This window comes from Aricia agestis, chromosome 8 (genome assembly GCF_905147365.1).
Source record: "Aricia agestis chromosome 8, ilAriAges1.1, whole genome shotgun sequence".
NCBI classification, from domain to species: Eukaryota; Metazoa; Arthropoda; class Insecta; order Lepidoptera; family Lycaenidae; genus Aricia; species Aricia agestis.
In genome coordinates this window covers 10,003,994-10,021,850 of record NC_056413.1, presented here as the reverse complement: position 1 = coordinate 10,021,850, position 17,857 = coordinate 10,003,994, and the positions used below count along the sequence as shown (strand labels likewise).

The window sequence follows — 17,857 nt, the reverse complement described above, 5'->3', positions numbered from 1 at the left end:
ATCACTGCCAAAATGAATTTTTCATTTTGAGTTCATCACTTGTAAAAGAATTTATGTTCACAAAAATTTCAAAGTTTATGGGTATTGCAGACACAATAGTTTTTCAATTGTTATGCGGCTGCTTGCTGTAGCTTGGGGATTGATGGGTTAACCGATTCGTTGCGAATTGCGATGTCTAATTTTGCTAACTTCTAACTGTGGCGTGTAACAAAAATAACGTGACACTGTTCAGTGCCCAGCGCCATGCGATTAGATGACACGCATCTGTGTCTTCAGCCACGCGGAAAAGAAAACAGTATTTTGTCAATTTTTTACATGTTCAAAGCTTCAATACTTTTCGTTTACATTCGAAATCTGACGTGAATGGTCTGGCACACTGTTTTAGGTAATTAGAAGTAGCAAAATAAGTGCATTTCTGGAAATGGACGGTAAGTGACTTTTTAAATACAGTTAAGCTAAACCTTTTTAACTTATTTTGCATTTTCTAATGATTTGCTTCATTATGAGGACTGAGGCATGGGCGTACCCAGGTTCTGGGCCAGGGGGGGGGGCAAATTACGCAGATTCTTGGGGGGGGGCAAATCAGATTTTTTATAAGCTAGGTGTTTATAAAGAATAAAAAATTAATAATTTTTAGTTGTAAAAATATTGTATTGCAAACAAATGGCAAAAAATCGTTTTATTATTTTTATTGATAAAAGTACTAGATAATATACTTAGTAGGGACGTCAACATGATCTTACTTTGATTTTCCTCGTAAAAATTTAAACTATTATTATTAGCATATTTAAGGTACTTATTACTTACTAATTTGGTTTTTTGTACAGTAGTTTATTAGCACCATAGAAGTTTACCGTTACTGTGCGTAAACCAGTTAGACTGCAGATTAAAGAGTGAAGTTGTGTTTTTTGTATTAATTTCCTAAAATTGTGTTATCTGGGTTTTTAATGTGCAATATTGGTAGTTTATTAACCATTATAAATTAGTAGCACGAGTGTAGGCAAGTGATACAACTTCTAGAAACATGCCTTTTCCTAAACTCTATCAAGAGTTTCAGTAAAGTGTCTTTACCACTTTACTGAATCGACCGACTTACGCCTAGACTTTGGACTTTACAATAACATTGTTTTCTCGCCATTTAGAGTGAAGCCAAACGAGCGTAATTTGTGAGTTGTGACTTGTGAGTCGCAGAAATTTGTTGGGCTGCCAGACGAGTGCATTTTATTCTGTTGCTGTCCAACGTTAATATAGGTAAAATAATAAATAAATAAAAAACTCTTTATTCAAACAAACAAAATAGATCAATTTACACATGTTACAAAAACAGAAATAGTTTGAATTGGCGGCCTTACTGCTGGAAGCAGTCTCTACCAGGCAACCATAAAATATAACTAAAAATATTTAAAATAAAAATAAGATTTTTTATATTAGTATATAAATAAATAAATATAATACACAAATAAATATAATAGATACTTTATACCGAATAAAATAAATACATATAAGTAATATAATAATATCTATGAATCGAAGAAGAGGATAAATCGTAAGGGTTTAAGAGTTTGCAGCTAAATCTAAGTAATATTGTTTGAGTCTTTTTTTAAAAGTATCAATAGATTTGGACTTATGTATGCTTTCGGGTAAAGAATTCCACAGACGAATAGCAGAGACGGTGAAGGAAGAGTCATAGAAGTTAGTGTTGTGGGAAGGGAAAGCAAGAGTTAATTTATTGGCTGAGCGAAGTGTAGGATGCTTGTGTCCAAGAAAGGTAAAGTTTTGTTTGAGGTAAGCAGGAGTTTTGGGATTGAATAGAATATTAAAAAGAAGATGAAGAATATGTGTATTCCGACGCAACTTAACAGGTAGCCACTTTAGCTCTATCCGGTAGTTAGATATGTGATCGTATTTTCTCAGACCAAAGATGAATCGGATGCAAAGATTTTGCAGGCGTTCAAGGGAAGAAAGAAGTTGATCATTTAGATCACTGTAGCAGACATCTGCGTAATCTAGGATGGGAAAGAGTAGAGCGTGAACTAATGAGATTTTGGTTGATACAGGAAGGAAGTAACTGAGGCGTCTGAGAGAAGCAGTGGCAGCGAGGAGCTTCTTGCGGAGTTCTTGAGTTTGGGTGTTCCATGAAAGAGTGCGGTCAAAGTATATACCGAGGTTGCGAACGGAGGAGCTATAGGGGATGATAGCCCCGTCAAGAATTATTTCTGGTAAGTTAGCCCAGTCGACTTTAGCAATCAGCTGCCTGCTACCAATGATGATGCACTGGGTTTTTTTCGGGTTGAGATTAAGACCGTAATAATTGCTCCACTTAAGTATTTCTGACAAGTCAGTATTAAGTTGAGCAATCACGTTAGAAAGTGAGGAAAGTAAGGCCTGTCTATAGATTTGTAAGTCGTCTGCATACATATGGTAGAAAGAAGAAATTATTTGTGAAACAGAGTTTATGAAAATGGAAAATAGAAGAGGAGATAACACGCTACCTTGGGGCACGCCTGCAAATACATCACATCATGAGGAAATTTTATTGTCGATTTTAACACGCTGCCGGCGTCCTTGTAGGAAGCTGCGGAACCAGTTAACGGCCTCAGGAGATAGATTGAGCGATCTAAGAAGGAGTAATAAAATGTCATGGTCTACTGTATTGAAAGCATTGCTAAAGTCCAAAAGGATGAGAATAGTTAGATTTTGGTTATCCATGCCATGACGAATGTCATCAGTAATTTTAACTAAGGCTGTAGAAGTACTATGGCCGGGGCGAAAACCTGATTGCAGAGGATTTAATATATTATTTAAATTAAGGAAAGAGCATAGCTGTTGCTGTACTAAACGTTCAAGAATTTTCGAGAGGAAAGGAAGTATTGAAATTGGGCGGTAATCAGAGAAAGATAGGGGACTAGATTTCTTGGGCAGAGGAATTATATAAGAATCTTTCCAAGAGCTAGGAAAAGCAGAGGTTTTGAGGGAAAAATTAAGGATATGGACGAGGACTGGTGATAATGTGTCAAGCAAAGGAACTATCATGTTACGCCCAATGTTGTCACTACCCACAGCCTTAGATGAAATTGTATAATAGGTACCAGGTATTTGTGAAAATGCATCCCAAAAGGTGGGTCGAAGTGGACGTTTTTAAATAATATGCAAAATATAAGTAAGTAGTTCATTTCAATTTGAAAAATGATAATAAAATATTACTTATTATATACCTATTTAAAAATGGTAAAGAAATAAGAATGATAATAATAGTAATAAAAACGAAAATACATAATATTACATTTACGCTGCAAAAATTTTACCTCCAAAAATATCTCAAATTACTTAATTAAAGGACGCTATCACATTTTTTCACAAATATCCGCGATTTTCAGGTACCATTTTAAAGAATTAGGACTCACACTGCAAGGATATTTTGGTTTCAAATGAAAGATAATATATTAATCTCCACGTTTATACTATATTTTTTTTATAGCCGCATACAAAATTTTCACATAGGCCGTGTTCGTCGGCGTAATTTTTAGCGCATTCACTGCAAAACCTAGTTATTGCGCATGTCCAAATCATGTCATGCCATGGCAACGACAACTGTTTACGACTTGACATTTAACCCAATTGCAATTTGTTGGTGGCGTTGCAATGATCAAACCTAGTGGGATAGCCATGCTTCGGCATGAATGGGCCGGCTCGACCGGAGAAATACCACGCTCTCACAGAAAACGCTTGCGCTGTGTTTCACCGAGTGAGTGAGTTTACCGGAGGCCCAATCCCCTACCCTATTCCCTTCCCTACCTTCCCCTATTCCCTTCCCTTCCCATCCCTACCCTCCCCTGCTACCCTATTTGTCCAAAAATACGCCGACGAACACGGCCATAAATTTGACATAAATACATTTTAACCATCACAATGACCGTGTTCGTCGGCGTATTTTTGGACAAACCTTTTATTGCGCATGTCCAAAAGATGTCATGGCAACGCCATAACAAGTTGCTGGTCAAGTCGTAAACAACGTCTTAATTGTTTATACATGATTAAAATAATAAAATCTAAACATAAATACATAAGCCTAAATTGTATAACAGCCGCACAAATAGTTTATGTAACACTCACAACACTATGATAGTGTTTGATTATTTTATTTTGGAAAATATGGATATGGATGACTTGGAAAAATTTAAAAATTTAATTGTTTTTTTTTATGAAATAAGAGGGCAAACGAGCAAACGGGTCACCTGATGGCAAGCAACTTCCGTCACCCATGGACACTCGTAGCATCAGAAGAGATGCAGGTGCGTTGCCGGCCTAGTTTTAAGAGGGAATAGGGTAACAGGGGAGGGTAGGGATGGGAAGGGAAGGGAATAGGGGAAGGTAGGGAAGGGGATTGGGCCTCCGGTAAACTCACTCACTCGGTGAAACACAGCGCAAGCGCTGTTTCACGCAGGTTTTCTGTGAGAGCGTGGTATTTCTCCGGTCGAGCCGGCCCATTCATGCCGAAGCATGGCTCTCACACTAGGTTTGATCATAGCAACGCCACCAACAAATTGCAATTGGGTTAAATCAATCAAATCATTTAATTCAGGCATCAGAGGCCCATATAACAAATACCTTAAATCTAACATACATATAATTATATAATAAATACCTTATTTTATATATACTTAAAAACTAACACTGTCACATTTTGCCGGCGACGTGACTCGCTTCGTTCCGGAGTCTCCCCCGGAACCTCCGATAGACTACATCCATCGGCCAGAACTCCGGCGCCTCGAAAGTCGACAGAAGATTCGTCGGTACTCTCACCACAAAGGAGCTAAAGTTAACCTTGTGGCGAGACTGCAGACGCTCGACCCTCAGGCGCAGTGTCGTCTTCTTCTGGATGTAGTCCACGACATCCTGGACCTCCATGGACCAGTGCAGGCGGGATATGTACAGGGGCGTCGCGGGGACCTCGCTCCGCAGACGCAGCTCAGGTACATATGGTGCGGTGCCGCGATGGTTGCGGGCGGCGGGCTTCTTCCTCCTCTCCACCAGTATGAAGCCCTCCTCATCGCACCTCCTGCCTTCGTCCTTGCCAAGCCGAGAAGATTCCACCTTGCGGCTCTTCGTAGCCTTGCGGCTCTCAGTCTCGCAACTCTTCGAAGCCTTGCGGCTCTCATTCGCCCCATTAGTTTTCGCCCGCGGGGGAGGTGCGGGGCGACCAGCAACAGTCGCAAAGTTTTTCTGAGTCGCCTGAGGACTCGGGGTCGGCGCAACCGGGAGGGGAGCGGGGGCGGGGGCGGCAGCGGCGGTGTTCGTTAGCCGGGTCCACACCGGACGATCCATCGATCCCGCGATCCGCGATCCAGGATCGCGGAGCGTGGATCGTGGATCGTGTTATGCCGATCCACTCTTGGAAACTTGCGATCCCAAATATGCGCTCCAAGCGATCCTAAGGCGATCCGTGATTCAGCCAGTCTAACTCTTGTACGATATGGAGTCACACGTACAACGGCGGCGTCTTGCCGTTGCAGCAGTAACTTTTATTTTGCTTAAATGCTTGCGCAAAAAATCACAAAAAAGAAAACGACGGTTTTGGGTGAAACAAATTTACAAAAATCGCTTGGAATCTGGGACTCAGCTGTACGCAGAGTTAGTGTCAGATAAAGTTGAACACAATTTTGCAAGAATGAATGCTAATCAATTTGAGATATTGTGTTCATTATTAAATAACAAGCTAAGAAAGAATGATACAAATTATAGAGATGCCATTACTGTGAAGGAAAGATTATTACTAACATTGAGATTTTTAGCAACTGGAGATTCGTACGTCAGTTTGCAGTATCTGTTCCGCATTTCCAAACAGTCTATATCGATAATTATTCCTGAAGTTTGTGAAGCCATCATTGACCTGTTAAATGATTATGTAAAGGTAAGTAAAACCATACTTTATTACTCAATAAAAAAGTAGTGTATTACAATCATAATTTAAAGAAGTAACATGTTTACAATTATTAATTATTTTTTGAAAACATGATATAGGTAGGTACTTATTTAATTCGGTGGTGACTGTGGAAGTGAATAATCCTGAGGTTTCAGAAACTGGGACTGCGATGAATTGGAGGCTAGATGAGCAGACGGTGATGTCTGTGGAATTGGAGCTGGATAATTTTGAGGTTGTAGAGACTGGGAGTGTGATGAAGTGGATGCTATTGGTGTGCCAGGGTATGAATTAGTGTAATATCCATAATTGCTATCCCCATATCTTCCTGTGTCAGCTTGAAAAATAACTTGGCATATAGCATTTTTGACATTAACTAATGTTACTGCATCATATTTCCGCAATTCAGTAGATATATATACTGCCCGAAAGCAATGTAAGAATCAGTTTCCGGTTGTGGTGGCTGAGCACATTGTTGCAGAAGTTGGAAAGCCTCTGAAAGAGTTTCATCTGATATGTCATCTGCATTATTAGAAGTAGTTTTCTTTCTTTTTTTTGTTCTTTTGTTTGTTGTTTGGACACTGGATTGTGCATTCTGATCATTCTGCTCTCTACTCTGATCTGTGTGGTGGTTGGCTCTCTCCGGTTGTGTGTCACTAGTAATGTTACTGTTCTCGTTTTCGCTCACTGTAGTATTAACTTCAAGTTCCCCTTCAGTCGTATCAGATTCTACCTGTAACAACAATTATTATTACTATTTACTGCTTATTCTTATTTTCAGCTTTATATTATAATTAAGATCTCCTTTATTTTCAGGTGCCGTCAACTAAAGAAGAATGGCGTACAGTTTCTCAGCAATTCGAGAATAAGTGGAATTTCCCACACGTGATAGGAGCGATGGACGGCAAACACGTCGCTATACAATCGCCTTTTAATAGTGGCAACGACTTTGATAATTACAAATTATTTCCTAGTATTGTTCTTTTTGCATTAGTAGATGCAAATTATAGGTTCCTGTATGTGAATGTTGGGACTAAAGGCAGAATATCAGATGGAGGCGTGTTCAAAAGCACAAATTTATATAAAAAACTTGAAAAAAAAGAGCTAAATATTCCTCCACCGGAGATATTGCAAGTTCCCTATAAAATTGAGGTACCCTATTATATACTAGGTGATAAAGCTTTTCAGCTTAATGATTATACTATGAAACCATACGATGGTACACGGGAAAGGGGTTCTTGTGAAAGAATTTTCAACTACCGACTGTCAAGAGCACGTAGAGTAGTTGAAAACGCGTTTGGAGTACTTAGTTCTGTCTACAGAGTCCTGCGTAAACCTATGCTTTGGAACCAGAAACTGCGACTAAAGTCGTGCTGGCAACGGTTCATCTATATAACTACTTACGCAGTAATCCTAACTTTATATCGCCAGGAACGTTTGATACAGTACAGGAGAATGGAGATGTAATACCTGGAAGCTGGCGAAATGAACCGCCATCACAATCGCTACAACCGATGGCCGTCGTACCAAGAAGAGCAACAAAAAATGCCACTACAATACGGTCCCACTTAGCAAGACACTTTGTTACAAACCATACAATAGTTTGGCAAAATGAATATCAGTAAACTAATAGCTCACATGTTCCAATGTATCGCGTGTGGTTCCGGGTTCATTTTTATCCGCCATAAAGTCGAAGTCATCATACGCAAACCACTTTGATTTATATGTATCTTGAGCACCTGAAATAAACAAGTTACTCATTAAAATAACCACGTGTATTTCTAACAGCTTAAATGTAAAAAGCGAAATCACGTGAAATCCACAGTAAATATTATGATGTAATTACTTATAATAAAATATATAATTTTAATACCTACAGATAAAAAGTAGCTTTGTTTTCTTACCGGATCCAGTTATACGGCTTTGCTTCTCTCTGTGTTTCTCCCTTCTGTAGCCTCCCGCCAGAGATCGCATTTTTTTCTTTAGGTTCTCGATCGACTTATTCCCCATTTCACGAGAAATCTGACACCAAGCATCATCTCTAACACCTCTATTGGTGTAATTAGAATCTTTGGGATCCCATAAACATTTAAATTCTTTATAAAGCGATATCAAACGGCGACTTTCTGAGATGTCCATGGCGAGGTGGATCGCGCGAACCAACACAACCGTCCACACCGCGCGCATCACGCAACTGAGGCACCTTTGAGGCTGGCACAAAAACCGACCGCACACGGATCGCGCGAGGTAGGGAGCGCGCGCTCCAATACGTGCGCATGGATCGCGCGCGGCACGTCCACACCGCCTGCATCTTTGGATCGCGCTGCTGCCGCGCGCGATCGGAGCGCGATGGATCGTCCGGTGTGGACCCGGCTGTTGACCCGTCCGATGATAATGCTGACGGGCTAAACGTGCTCGCTTGCGCGCCACGACGAGTAGTGACGAATGCGGCATCAGCATCAGGTGACCTACATATTGAATTACCACTTTTTAATTGCGATAATTCAATACGTAAGTCACTGATCGTAGACTCTGATGCCTGCAATCTACCTCGAACTCCGGCCAGCTCCTCCTTCAGGAACCTGATGTCCTTCAGTAGGCTGACGACGTCGACGTGGTCCAATGTGACGGGTGGCAGCTTGTGGAGCTCCTTTGCCACAAAAGCCGGCACCTCATCAGGATCCGTCTGCTTCAGCAGGGAGATGATGTCCTGCACGCTCCTTTCCGTTCCGTCTCTTCGTCGCGACGGCATATTCGCGCTCTGTCCGAGCGTCTCGTATAGCAGCTGCTTGCCCTTGCAAATCTCCTCGCTGGAGAAGGAGGACTTGCAGATCTGCATGATGCTGACCTCGTCCATAGTGTCGATGGCGTGCTGGATAAACGCCAGCAACTCGTTGGCCACGAGCGCCATGGTCACGTGCAGCGGCAATGTGCCGCGTGATTCGCAAAAATATTACTTTTGCTGCGTGTGTAACGCGGAGCACGACCGGTCGCTAACTCGACGCATTACACACTGAATTTCAAGTTAAATGTCAAGTCGTAAACAGTTGTCGTTGCCATGGCATGACATGATTTGGACATGCGCAATAACTAGGTTTTGCAGTGTATGCGCTAAAAATTACGCCGACGAACACGGCCAATAATCGCAAAATATTAAAAAATGGGGTTTGATTAGGTACCATTATAGCTAAATACACAGAACTAAGGAAAATAAATATGTATCACGGACGTAAAATTTTTACGTCCGTGATATGTATATAAAAAAATTGTTGCTTATTTAGTCCCCTATACGAATAGCTAAATATTTATATAAAAATAAATAACATTTCCATTTATAAGAAAAATAAGAAACGCTCTCAAATTTCTTTATACATTTTCGCCCTATCAAGAAAGCGGCGAGCGTCGTAACCGCCACTGTACAAGGCGCGCTGATATTGAACGTTATTTTAATGTACTTGAGGTCGATATTCGTACTGACCTACTAATTTTTGTGATAGCGTCCTTAAAACCAATTATTTTTATTTTTTCCCACTTTTTATTATTTCCCATAGTTGACAACACTGCCCGCGCTCCCCGCGAACTGAATTCGGCCGGTACCGAAGGTATAATGTCGGCTGTACACCCTCGCCGAGACACAGCGAGGCGGCCCGAGTGCGAGAGTGTAAATGGGTGCGCTCGCCTCGTCTCGCCTGTCTCGGACCCTCTCGGTCCGGTGTCGGTATTTGCGCCCGAGACAAAGGGTCTCGCGAGGAAAGCGAGCGCATTACTGTACACTCTCGCGTTTTTCACTACTAGTCGCGCCGCTAGACAGTGCAGAACAGAAAAATAACAATAATAAACGTCATTATCAGTCATTATCTGTGAGAAATAAAATTAAATATGATTATAGATCTTTGGATTACAATGATATCTTTCGATGCATAGAGAAAAATAATGGTCCGTCTTCTCTGAGTTCATAACTGCAATTGAACTAAGCGAAAATGTACATGATCGCACTCGGGGAAGGGGCTCTCGCACGAGACTCTCGCCCGAGAGCTCTCGGCGAGAGTGTACAGCCGACATAACGTGTGAGCCGGCGCCCGGCAGACAACTCATTTTGAGTTGCCGTGTGAATCAAAGGGGGATATTAGATTATCATATATATATTGGATCCGAGATCATTGAGTCAATGATATTGGATTATGTATTATTGACCTATGATTCATTTCTTCCTTGATCATAGATTTTTGACATTTGCTGAGAGATTGGAATTTGGATCCAATACGGTCATAGAAATAGGTGTTGCCAGTTTTTTAATATAAAAAAGAATTTTTAATTTCTTGTTCGTTAATATGTTTCAAATAATGTAATGTAATTATTTTTCTAATTATATACTTGGATAATCTTGCTGAAATAACAAAAAACAAGAAAATGACGATATCTTTTGACAAATCGAATTCTCTGAGATCTAGTAACCCTGACTTCAATACCTGTCAGCGTTAGCGCTCTCCATTGGCTATTGAAACCACATATGACGTAAAATAGGATCAATGAAATATGATAATGTAATATGCAGATATGATCAAATGATCATATATATTGGATCCTATATATGATCATAGAAATGATCATATATAAATGATAATGTAATACCCCCCAACAATACTTTTGTATGAAACTGAATGCAGCAGAATTCTGCCGGACCGAAATTCTGCGACTCACAAGTTACGCTCGCCATTACTTGACACTGGCCATGACACACCCTAAGGCAGCTATCCCCAACCCGCGGCCCGCCGGGACTTTATCTGTGGCCCGCGTGATTTTAAACCATTTTGAAATTCATGCCCACCGGCAAACTAATGTAAAGTCGTCGTGAAAGACGTGAAATTTTTCCACATCTAAATCGTTAATTTTGAAGAACGAAACATCCAACTGACCGCCACCGCAGGCCGCGTCTGTCTGGGAGACGCTTTTGTGCCCCCGCGCATTAGGCGGCCAGGTCGCTGCGGCCAGCCCGCGCACTTTGCGGCCACGTCTGCGACCACAGTCAGTCGAATTCACATCGTGCTCCAAAATGGACGTTGAAGAAGAAATTATTGTTGCGCTAGTTTGTTCATTATTACAAAAGAGAAAGAAAAAAAGGACCAAGAAATTTTGGATTCATCCATTCTTACGGGAGAGGCTTTCGAAAGGAATATCATATCACACATACTTTCCAGACGTACTGCAATATGAAGATATTTTTTTAACTATATGAGAATGTCTAAAAACCCCATATTACCATTATATTACAGAATACTGGATACAAAAAACGTGTGGCCGCGGCGACCAGTGCGCGCACATTGAGTAATTTCATATAAATTCCCATATCTCGTTGGCCGCGGCCGCGTGTGTCGCGATGTTTTTCGTTGGTCGCGCGGCCAGAGCGTGGCCGCTGGTCGCGTAATGCGCGCACCTACATATATCATAGAAGAATTAGTTGGCCGCAGCGACTGGCCGTGCGACCTGCCTGCCTAGCATACGCCAACGAGATATCTCACTCTACATGTTTTCTCGATGTTTGATGGTTTGTGTCTTCATCTCTATTGACCCTAGCATGACAAACATTTTTTCTCGCGTAGATCTATCATCGAAAAAACACATTTGTAGAGTTTTGTCGAGATTTTGACATTATGAGACGAGTAGCTTTTAATTATCTCGAGAGAGAGTGATATCTCGTTGGCGTATGCTAGGCAGGCAAGCCGCCTAATGCGCCATCAAAAGTATGGTGTGACCGCAGGTCGCGTTGCGGCCAGGTGCGCGTCGTCTATGGCGGTTTCATACGGTATCTATCTCGATGGCCGCCGCGGCCTGGCCACTAGTGCGCGCCCGGGCTTAAATATTATCCCCCTTACTAATAAACGCTGTATAAGCTTTGAATAGTTATACAGTGTTTTGTCTTCTTCAATCCAATTAAAAATGTCACTTGTGTGACAGGGACAAAACGTTTATTAGTAAGGGGGTATATGTATTATCATGGAATTAGTTGGCCGCAGCGACCTGCCTACCTAGCATACGCCAACGAGATATCTCACTCTCGAGATAATTAAATTTTGACATTATGAGACCAGTAGTTACTCGTCGCATAATGTCAAAATCTTGACATTATCTCGACCAAACTCTATAAAAATGTGTTATTTCGATGATAGATCTATGCGAGAAAAAATGTTTGTTATGCTAGGGTCAATAGAGATGAAGAGACAAACCATCAAACATCGAGAAAACATGTAGAGTGAGATATCTCGTTGGCGTATGCTAGGTAGGCTGGCCACGCGGCGGCCGCCTAATGCGCGGGAAATTTACAGTCAGATACTTTTCAAAAATTTGTGTATACTTATTAATACCCTATTCTGAATCCTGTTTGTGGTATAAGTTATTATATTATTATTATTATAAGCCTAAACTGTCCCACTGCTGGGCAAAGGCCTCCCCCAAAGACTTCCATCTGTCTGTCTTCTGCACCACCGCTGGCCAGCCTGGCTGGTATGCCTCCAGCTCATCGCGCCATCTTTTTCTAGGCCGGCCTCGGCGGCGGCGTCGGTATAAGTTATAACACATATAATTTATTATCATAATATGACGCTTCATTACAAAGTAATCGCAACTTTCAAAAAGGTTGGTGGGCCCTAGCCTATTTCTATAAAAAATCTTACAATATCCAGCAACAAAGGCTACGAGAATAGTATACGTAAAAAATTAAGATAGTTTGATTCTGAGCAAAAACTTTCTTAAAACTTAATTGAAGGAGTTAACATTGATTTTAAAATGATACACACCCGTGCCTAACGCCACACGCAAAAAAGTGATGGCACTGAAATGTGTCATCCGCAACTAATTGGTTAACAAATTCAATGCGGATGACACGGGAGCCGTGCCATACATGTTTTTAACATGTGGCGTATGACACGTGAACCGTGTCATTTAAAAACGCTTGTATCTTTCTCAAATTACACTTTAGAAGGTTCTACTCTGAACAAAATAATCTTAATTTTCCACGTTGAACAAGCCTATAGGCTTCGCCTCTGAATATTCTGTGAATTGAAAAAAAAGTAGGGGCCGTCAACCTTTTCTAAAAGGTGCATTCATTGCGGATTACATGGCAGCCGCTTCTTATGGGTTTTTAATGTGTGGCGTATGACATGTGAGCCGTGTCATTTAGAAAGTAATTGTATCTCCCACAAATTACACTTTAGAAGTTCTACTCCGAAAACAAAACCGTCTTAATTTTCCACGTAAAACAAGCCTATAGGCTTCGTTTCTGATTATTCTGTAAATTGAAAGGAGTAGGGGATGACTTCTTTTTTAGCCCGTTTAAATAAAATAATTTACAACCAGGAACTGTTTTCAAGAGAATTAAAGATATGTTTAATATAAATATAAAATATTGAAAACTTCATTGTTAAATTATTAAAATACTCCAGATTTAGAAAAATATTCTGTTTCTCTTTGAGACATAGGTACTAGCATTAAACCAGGAACGGGCGGCTGCATTTCCAAGTCTCGCAAATTGTTCACTTTAATCTTAAGATTACTTCGAAGTTTATTTATGTCTATATTAATTTGTTTTTGATCTGCTTCTAACAAGTTTTTAGCGTCTTCCAAATTGTGTTTCACCAGCACTGAACCGACTGTCACCCAGCATTTCTTTTGTTCATTTTTAGTAAGATCGCGTAACGCTTCTCTGTTTTGATTTCTTCTTTTATCTAGCATTACTATTTCACGTTTGTCGCTAATTATTTCCTCGGCTAACTTTTCTACTGATACTAAATATTTTAAAACCTTGCCTTGATCTTCCATGTTTGCTTTTCAATCACAGATTATTAATATGTTTTCAATACAAGTTCGACAAGGCCACCACAGATTACTAGTATATATTTGAAGGCCACAGACTACTTATGGCGGCTCTCGACATAGGCGAACGCGTTGGCCAACGCGTCTGCAGACGCGTTGGCAGTGCGCTTGCAACGGCGTTTGTGAGTAATCCACACATAGGAACAGTGTTGCCGTTTTGGCATTTTTAATGCTAAATTTGGCATATTTTCACCTCATTTAGCATGTTAATTTTGAACTTAGCATTTTGCATTATTTTAGCATTTTTTCAACATTGTCTAGGGCAACACTTTAAAAATGGGGAATTCCTTACCCGACCCACCATCGTTCAGATTTTAATACCACATTGATTTAATTTACACAAAAATTACAACTATGGAGAAAGTCGGCGTGGGTCGCTGAAGCCCGGAATCCGGATGGACGCAAGTCACCAAGTGGTCAACACATGTCGCCCGAATACCCGTTAGGTGTCGAGGCTTGGCCCTTGGGCAATCTCAATAGTCGATTGTTAATTGTTTATGTTTATTGTTTTGTTCAAACGTTCGTTCGGTCAGTGACAGTCGACAGACACATCCATCACAAGTTTCATAGGCAATACGTTACTCTTGCGGAAAACTAAAGTGATTGCGCGCAAAAACATTTTAATTTACAAGTTTAGTGAGCTGTGAGAACAATGGCCCCCAAATACTCGCAACATTATCGTGAAGAATGGGAAAAGATGAGGGAGTTTAAGGATTGGCTATCACCGGTCAAAGATGATGCCACTAAAGCCTACTGCAAATATTGTAAGTGTAATATTATTGCAAAACTTTATTGTTTAAAACAACATATTTCTACAAATAAACATGTGAAGTGTGCTGAGCCCATGAAAAGTCAAAAAAAAATTAACTTTTCGAAAATTCAAACCCGCCTTGATACCCAGAAAGCGGAAGGAAACCTTGCACTTTTTATTTGCGAGCATACAGCAATTTTAACCGTGGATCACCTATCGGATTTGTGCAAAAAGACATTTTCTGACAGTTTTAGTACAGAGAACATGAAGATACATAGAACCAAATGTAGCAATATTATTAATAAAGTCTTGGCACCGCATTTTGTATGTGAATTGATAAAAGATGTGGGAGATGCAAAGTTTAGTATATTAATAGACGAATCCACGGACATATCAGTCACAAAAGTTCTCGGTACGACAATTAGGTACTATAGCCGGACCAAAAAAAAAATTATAACAACATTTTTAGGTTTGGTTGAAATTGAGAACGGGACAGCCATTGCCATAGTCAATGGCATAAAGACCCTATTTACACTATTAAATTTAAATATAAAAAAATTAATAGGGATTGGAACCGACAATGCTTCTTCTATGACTGGTGTCAACAACGGCGTGCACAGCCTTCTGAAATCTGAAACTGGCAATAATAATCTAGTATTAGTACGGTGCCTATGTCATTCTTTACAGTTGGCTATTACTCATGCATCTGAAGAAACTCTACCACGAAACATCGAGTTCCTGATCCGAGAAACCCACAACTGGTTTAGCCATTCTTCTAATAGACAATTGTTCTACAAGGAACTGTATAAAACTATAAACTGCGGCAAAGAACCTCTAAAAATTACTCAAATGTGTAATACCAGGTGGTTATCCATTGAACCTGCTGTCCGTAGAATAGTAGATCAATGGTTAGAACTGAAAACCCATTTTGAAATTATGAAACAAAAAGAAAACTGTTACATGGCAGAAATGCTTTACTCTATGTATAATGATCCCATCAATCATCTGTTCCTATTATATTTGTTACCAATTTTAGACGAAGTACAAAAAGTGAATAAGAATTTCGAAATCAATGACAGAGACCCGACCAAACTTCTAAATGACTTGGTTGAATTGGTTGAATCGGTGGCAAGGCGAATTTTGATGGCAACAGCATCAGCCAGAGTAAATATTTTGACAGATAACATCACCAGTTACCTGGATCCATCTCCATACATGGGTTACAATCTAGAACGTCGAATTACGGAGTACCAACTTTCACCAGAATCAGTTCAGAATCTACGACATCGCTGTAAACAATTTACATTGAAGCTCGTCCAGGAAATGCGATCAAGAATGCCAGTAAATATTCAAACATTGAGAAAAATGAATATGTTTTCTGTACGGGAAACTTTGAAAGCAATTAAACCAGAAATTGTTGACATTGCTCAAGAGTTTGGTTGTAACGCAGTCGATATAGAGCGTATTGTGGTGCAATGGAGAAACATTAGTCACATAGACTGGAAAAACAAAAAATCGACTATAGAGTTCTGGTCAGAGGTATGTGAGTACAAAGACTGTGCCGATAACAATCCTTTTCACGAGTTGGCATCTTTAGTCATGTCTATCCTTTGTCTTCCACACTCCAATGCAGAAGTGGAGAGAGTGTTTAGTCAAATGAATGTAGTGAAAACTAAACTGAGGAATCGGATGTCGTTGACGACACTTAACTCAATTATGTATGTCAGATATGGACTCCGAAGATCAGGCAAATGTTGCAATTCTTATAATATTCCTGACGACGTACTGAAACATATTAAAGGTATTAAAGAGCATGCAGCGACTGATGACAGTGGCCCATCAACGTCACAACAAGAACAAGACGAACAAGTTGATGACCTGCAAATATACTTCGAAATAAATGACTAAGATTTAGATTTTTGAGGTATTAATACTTTACCTTCAGGTATTTTTCAAAATAGTAGATACATATATTGTTTTTTAATTAATAAATACTTTAAATCAAATTTGCATTTTATTTAGCACTTTTTAAACTGTATTTAGCATTTTCTAGCATTTTTCGGGCGAAAAGTTAGCATTTTTCTAAAATATAAAACGGCAACACTGCATAGGAAGGTCGTTCAGTATGCTTTGGATCGCGCCAATGTGCGGACGGATTCAAAATGGATGTTGAGTCGCTAACAGCTGCAGCTGTATATTTATTCACAGCTTATAATTACTTTGTAAATGTGGACAAGAAAAAGTTTTTAAAGGGTATTCTCGAAATAAATAAGTAAAAGGCGAGAAAACGTAACAAACAAAGAAATAAACTCACTTTTACATATTTTAAGTATAATATTAAAATAATTTATTTTTTTATTACTTATTATTTAAAATTATTACTTATTACTTATTATAATTATCATGATTTATAATTAATAATATATAAGTAGGTATTTATTATTTATTAAATATTTAATTTATTTTGTTTTTAGTATATTTTGTTGTTATAGCGACAACAGATATAGGTACATAATCTGTGAAAATTTCAGAAATCTAGCTAAGTATAGCGGTTCTTGAGATACAGCCTGGAGACAGACAGACGGACAGACAGACAGATGGACAGACAGACAGACGGATAGACAGAAATGCAGACAGACGTTGAAGTCTTAGTAATAGGGTCCCGTTTTTATCCGTTGGGTACGGAACCCTAAAAACACCGTGAGGAAAATAGAATGTCCAATAACCTTATTTTTTTTGCAACTTTTGATATGATTTTTGGTTCCACAGGCAGTTTTTACTCTGATAGGGTCTATACAGACGGACCGCATTTCAACTGCAATCCAACCGCAAATTGCAGTTCAAGTGCAGTTTGAATGCAGTTGACATGACTGCAATAGAACTGCAAACCAAATGCGCAGTCGGATTGCAGTTCAGTTGCAGTTGGCGTGCAGTCGTGTGAACCGCATACCGACTGCATCCAAACTGCACTGCTACTGATTCCATGCGTGGGAGAGCGGAGCGTACGGGTGGGTGGGATAGTGCAGTTTGGATGCAGTCGGTATGAAGTTCACACGACTGCAGTCAACTGCAATCCGACTGCGCGTTCGGTTTGCAGTTCTATTGCAGTCGTGTCAACTGCATTCAAACTGCACTTCAACTGCAATTTGCGGTTGGATTGCAGTTGAAATGCGGTCCGTCTGTATAGACCCATAGGGCCCAATAAATTTAAATGTTTTCTCGATACTCATATTGTTCGCCATTTCGTCAAGATAGATGTTAACTCGCCACAAGGAGGAAACGTGCACTCTTCATCGCCGCTCCGGGCGAACTGATCG

General features: G+C 39.9%; 2 protein-coding genes, 1 long non-coding RNA gene and 1 pseudogene across 3 annotated transcripts; 2 read left to right on the top strand and 2 right to left on the bottom strand.

The window, feature by feature from the left end:
• Window positions 1-5,820: 5,820 nt before the first annotated feature.
• Window positions 5,821-7,190, top strand: LOC121729988. The gene is made up of 3 exons (XR_006036048.1): window positions 5,821-5,911; window positions 6,079-6,204; window positions 6,737-7,190. It is a non-coding gene; the product is annotated as an uncharacterized LOC121729988 (long non-coding RNA).
• Window positions 5,831-8,289, bottom strand: LOC121729983 (annotated as a pseudogene).
• Window positions 8,290-13,276: 4,987 nt separating this feature from the next.
• LOC121729986 (p53 and DNA damage-regulated protein 1) lies at window positions 13,277-13,778 on the bottom strand. Its single transcript, XM_042118773.1, has one exon. The coding sequence runs from the start codon at window positions 13,733-13,735 to the stop codon at window positions 13,346-13,348; it is 390 nt and encodes a 129-aa protein (XP_041974707.1). The 5' UTR covers window positions 13,736-13,778; the 3' UTR covers window positions 13,277-13,345.
• A 663-nt stretch (window positions 13,779-14,441) lies between these two features.
• On the top strand, window positions 14,442-16,448 carry LOC121729542. The gene is made up of 2 exons (XM_042118083.1): window positions 14,442-14,553; window positions 15,106-16,448. Exons 1-2 carry the CDS (start codon window positions 14,442-14,444, stop codon window positions 16,446-16,448), a joined length of 1,455 nt encoding a protein of 484 aa, XP_041974017.1.
• Window positions 16,449-17,857: the final 1,409 nt, after the last annotated feature.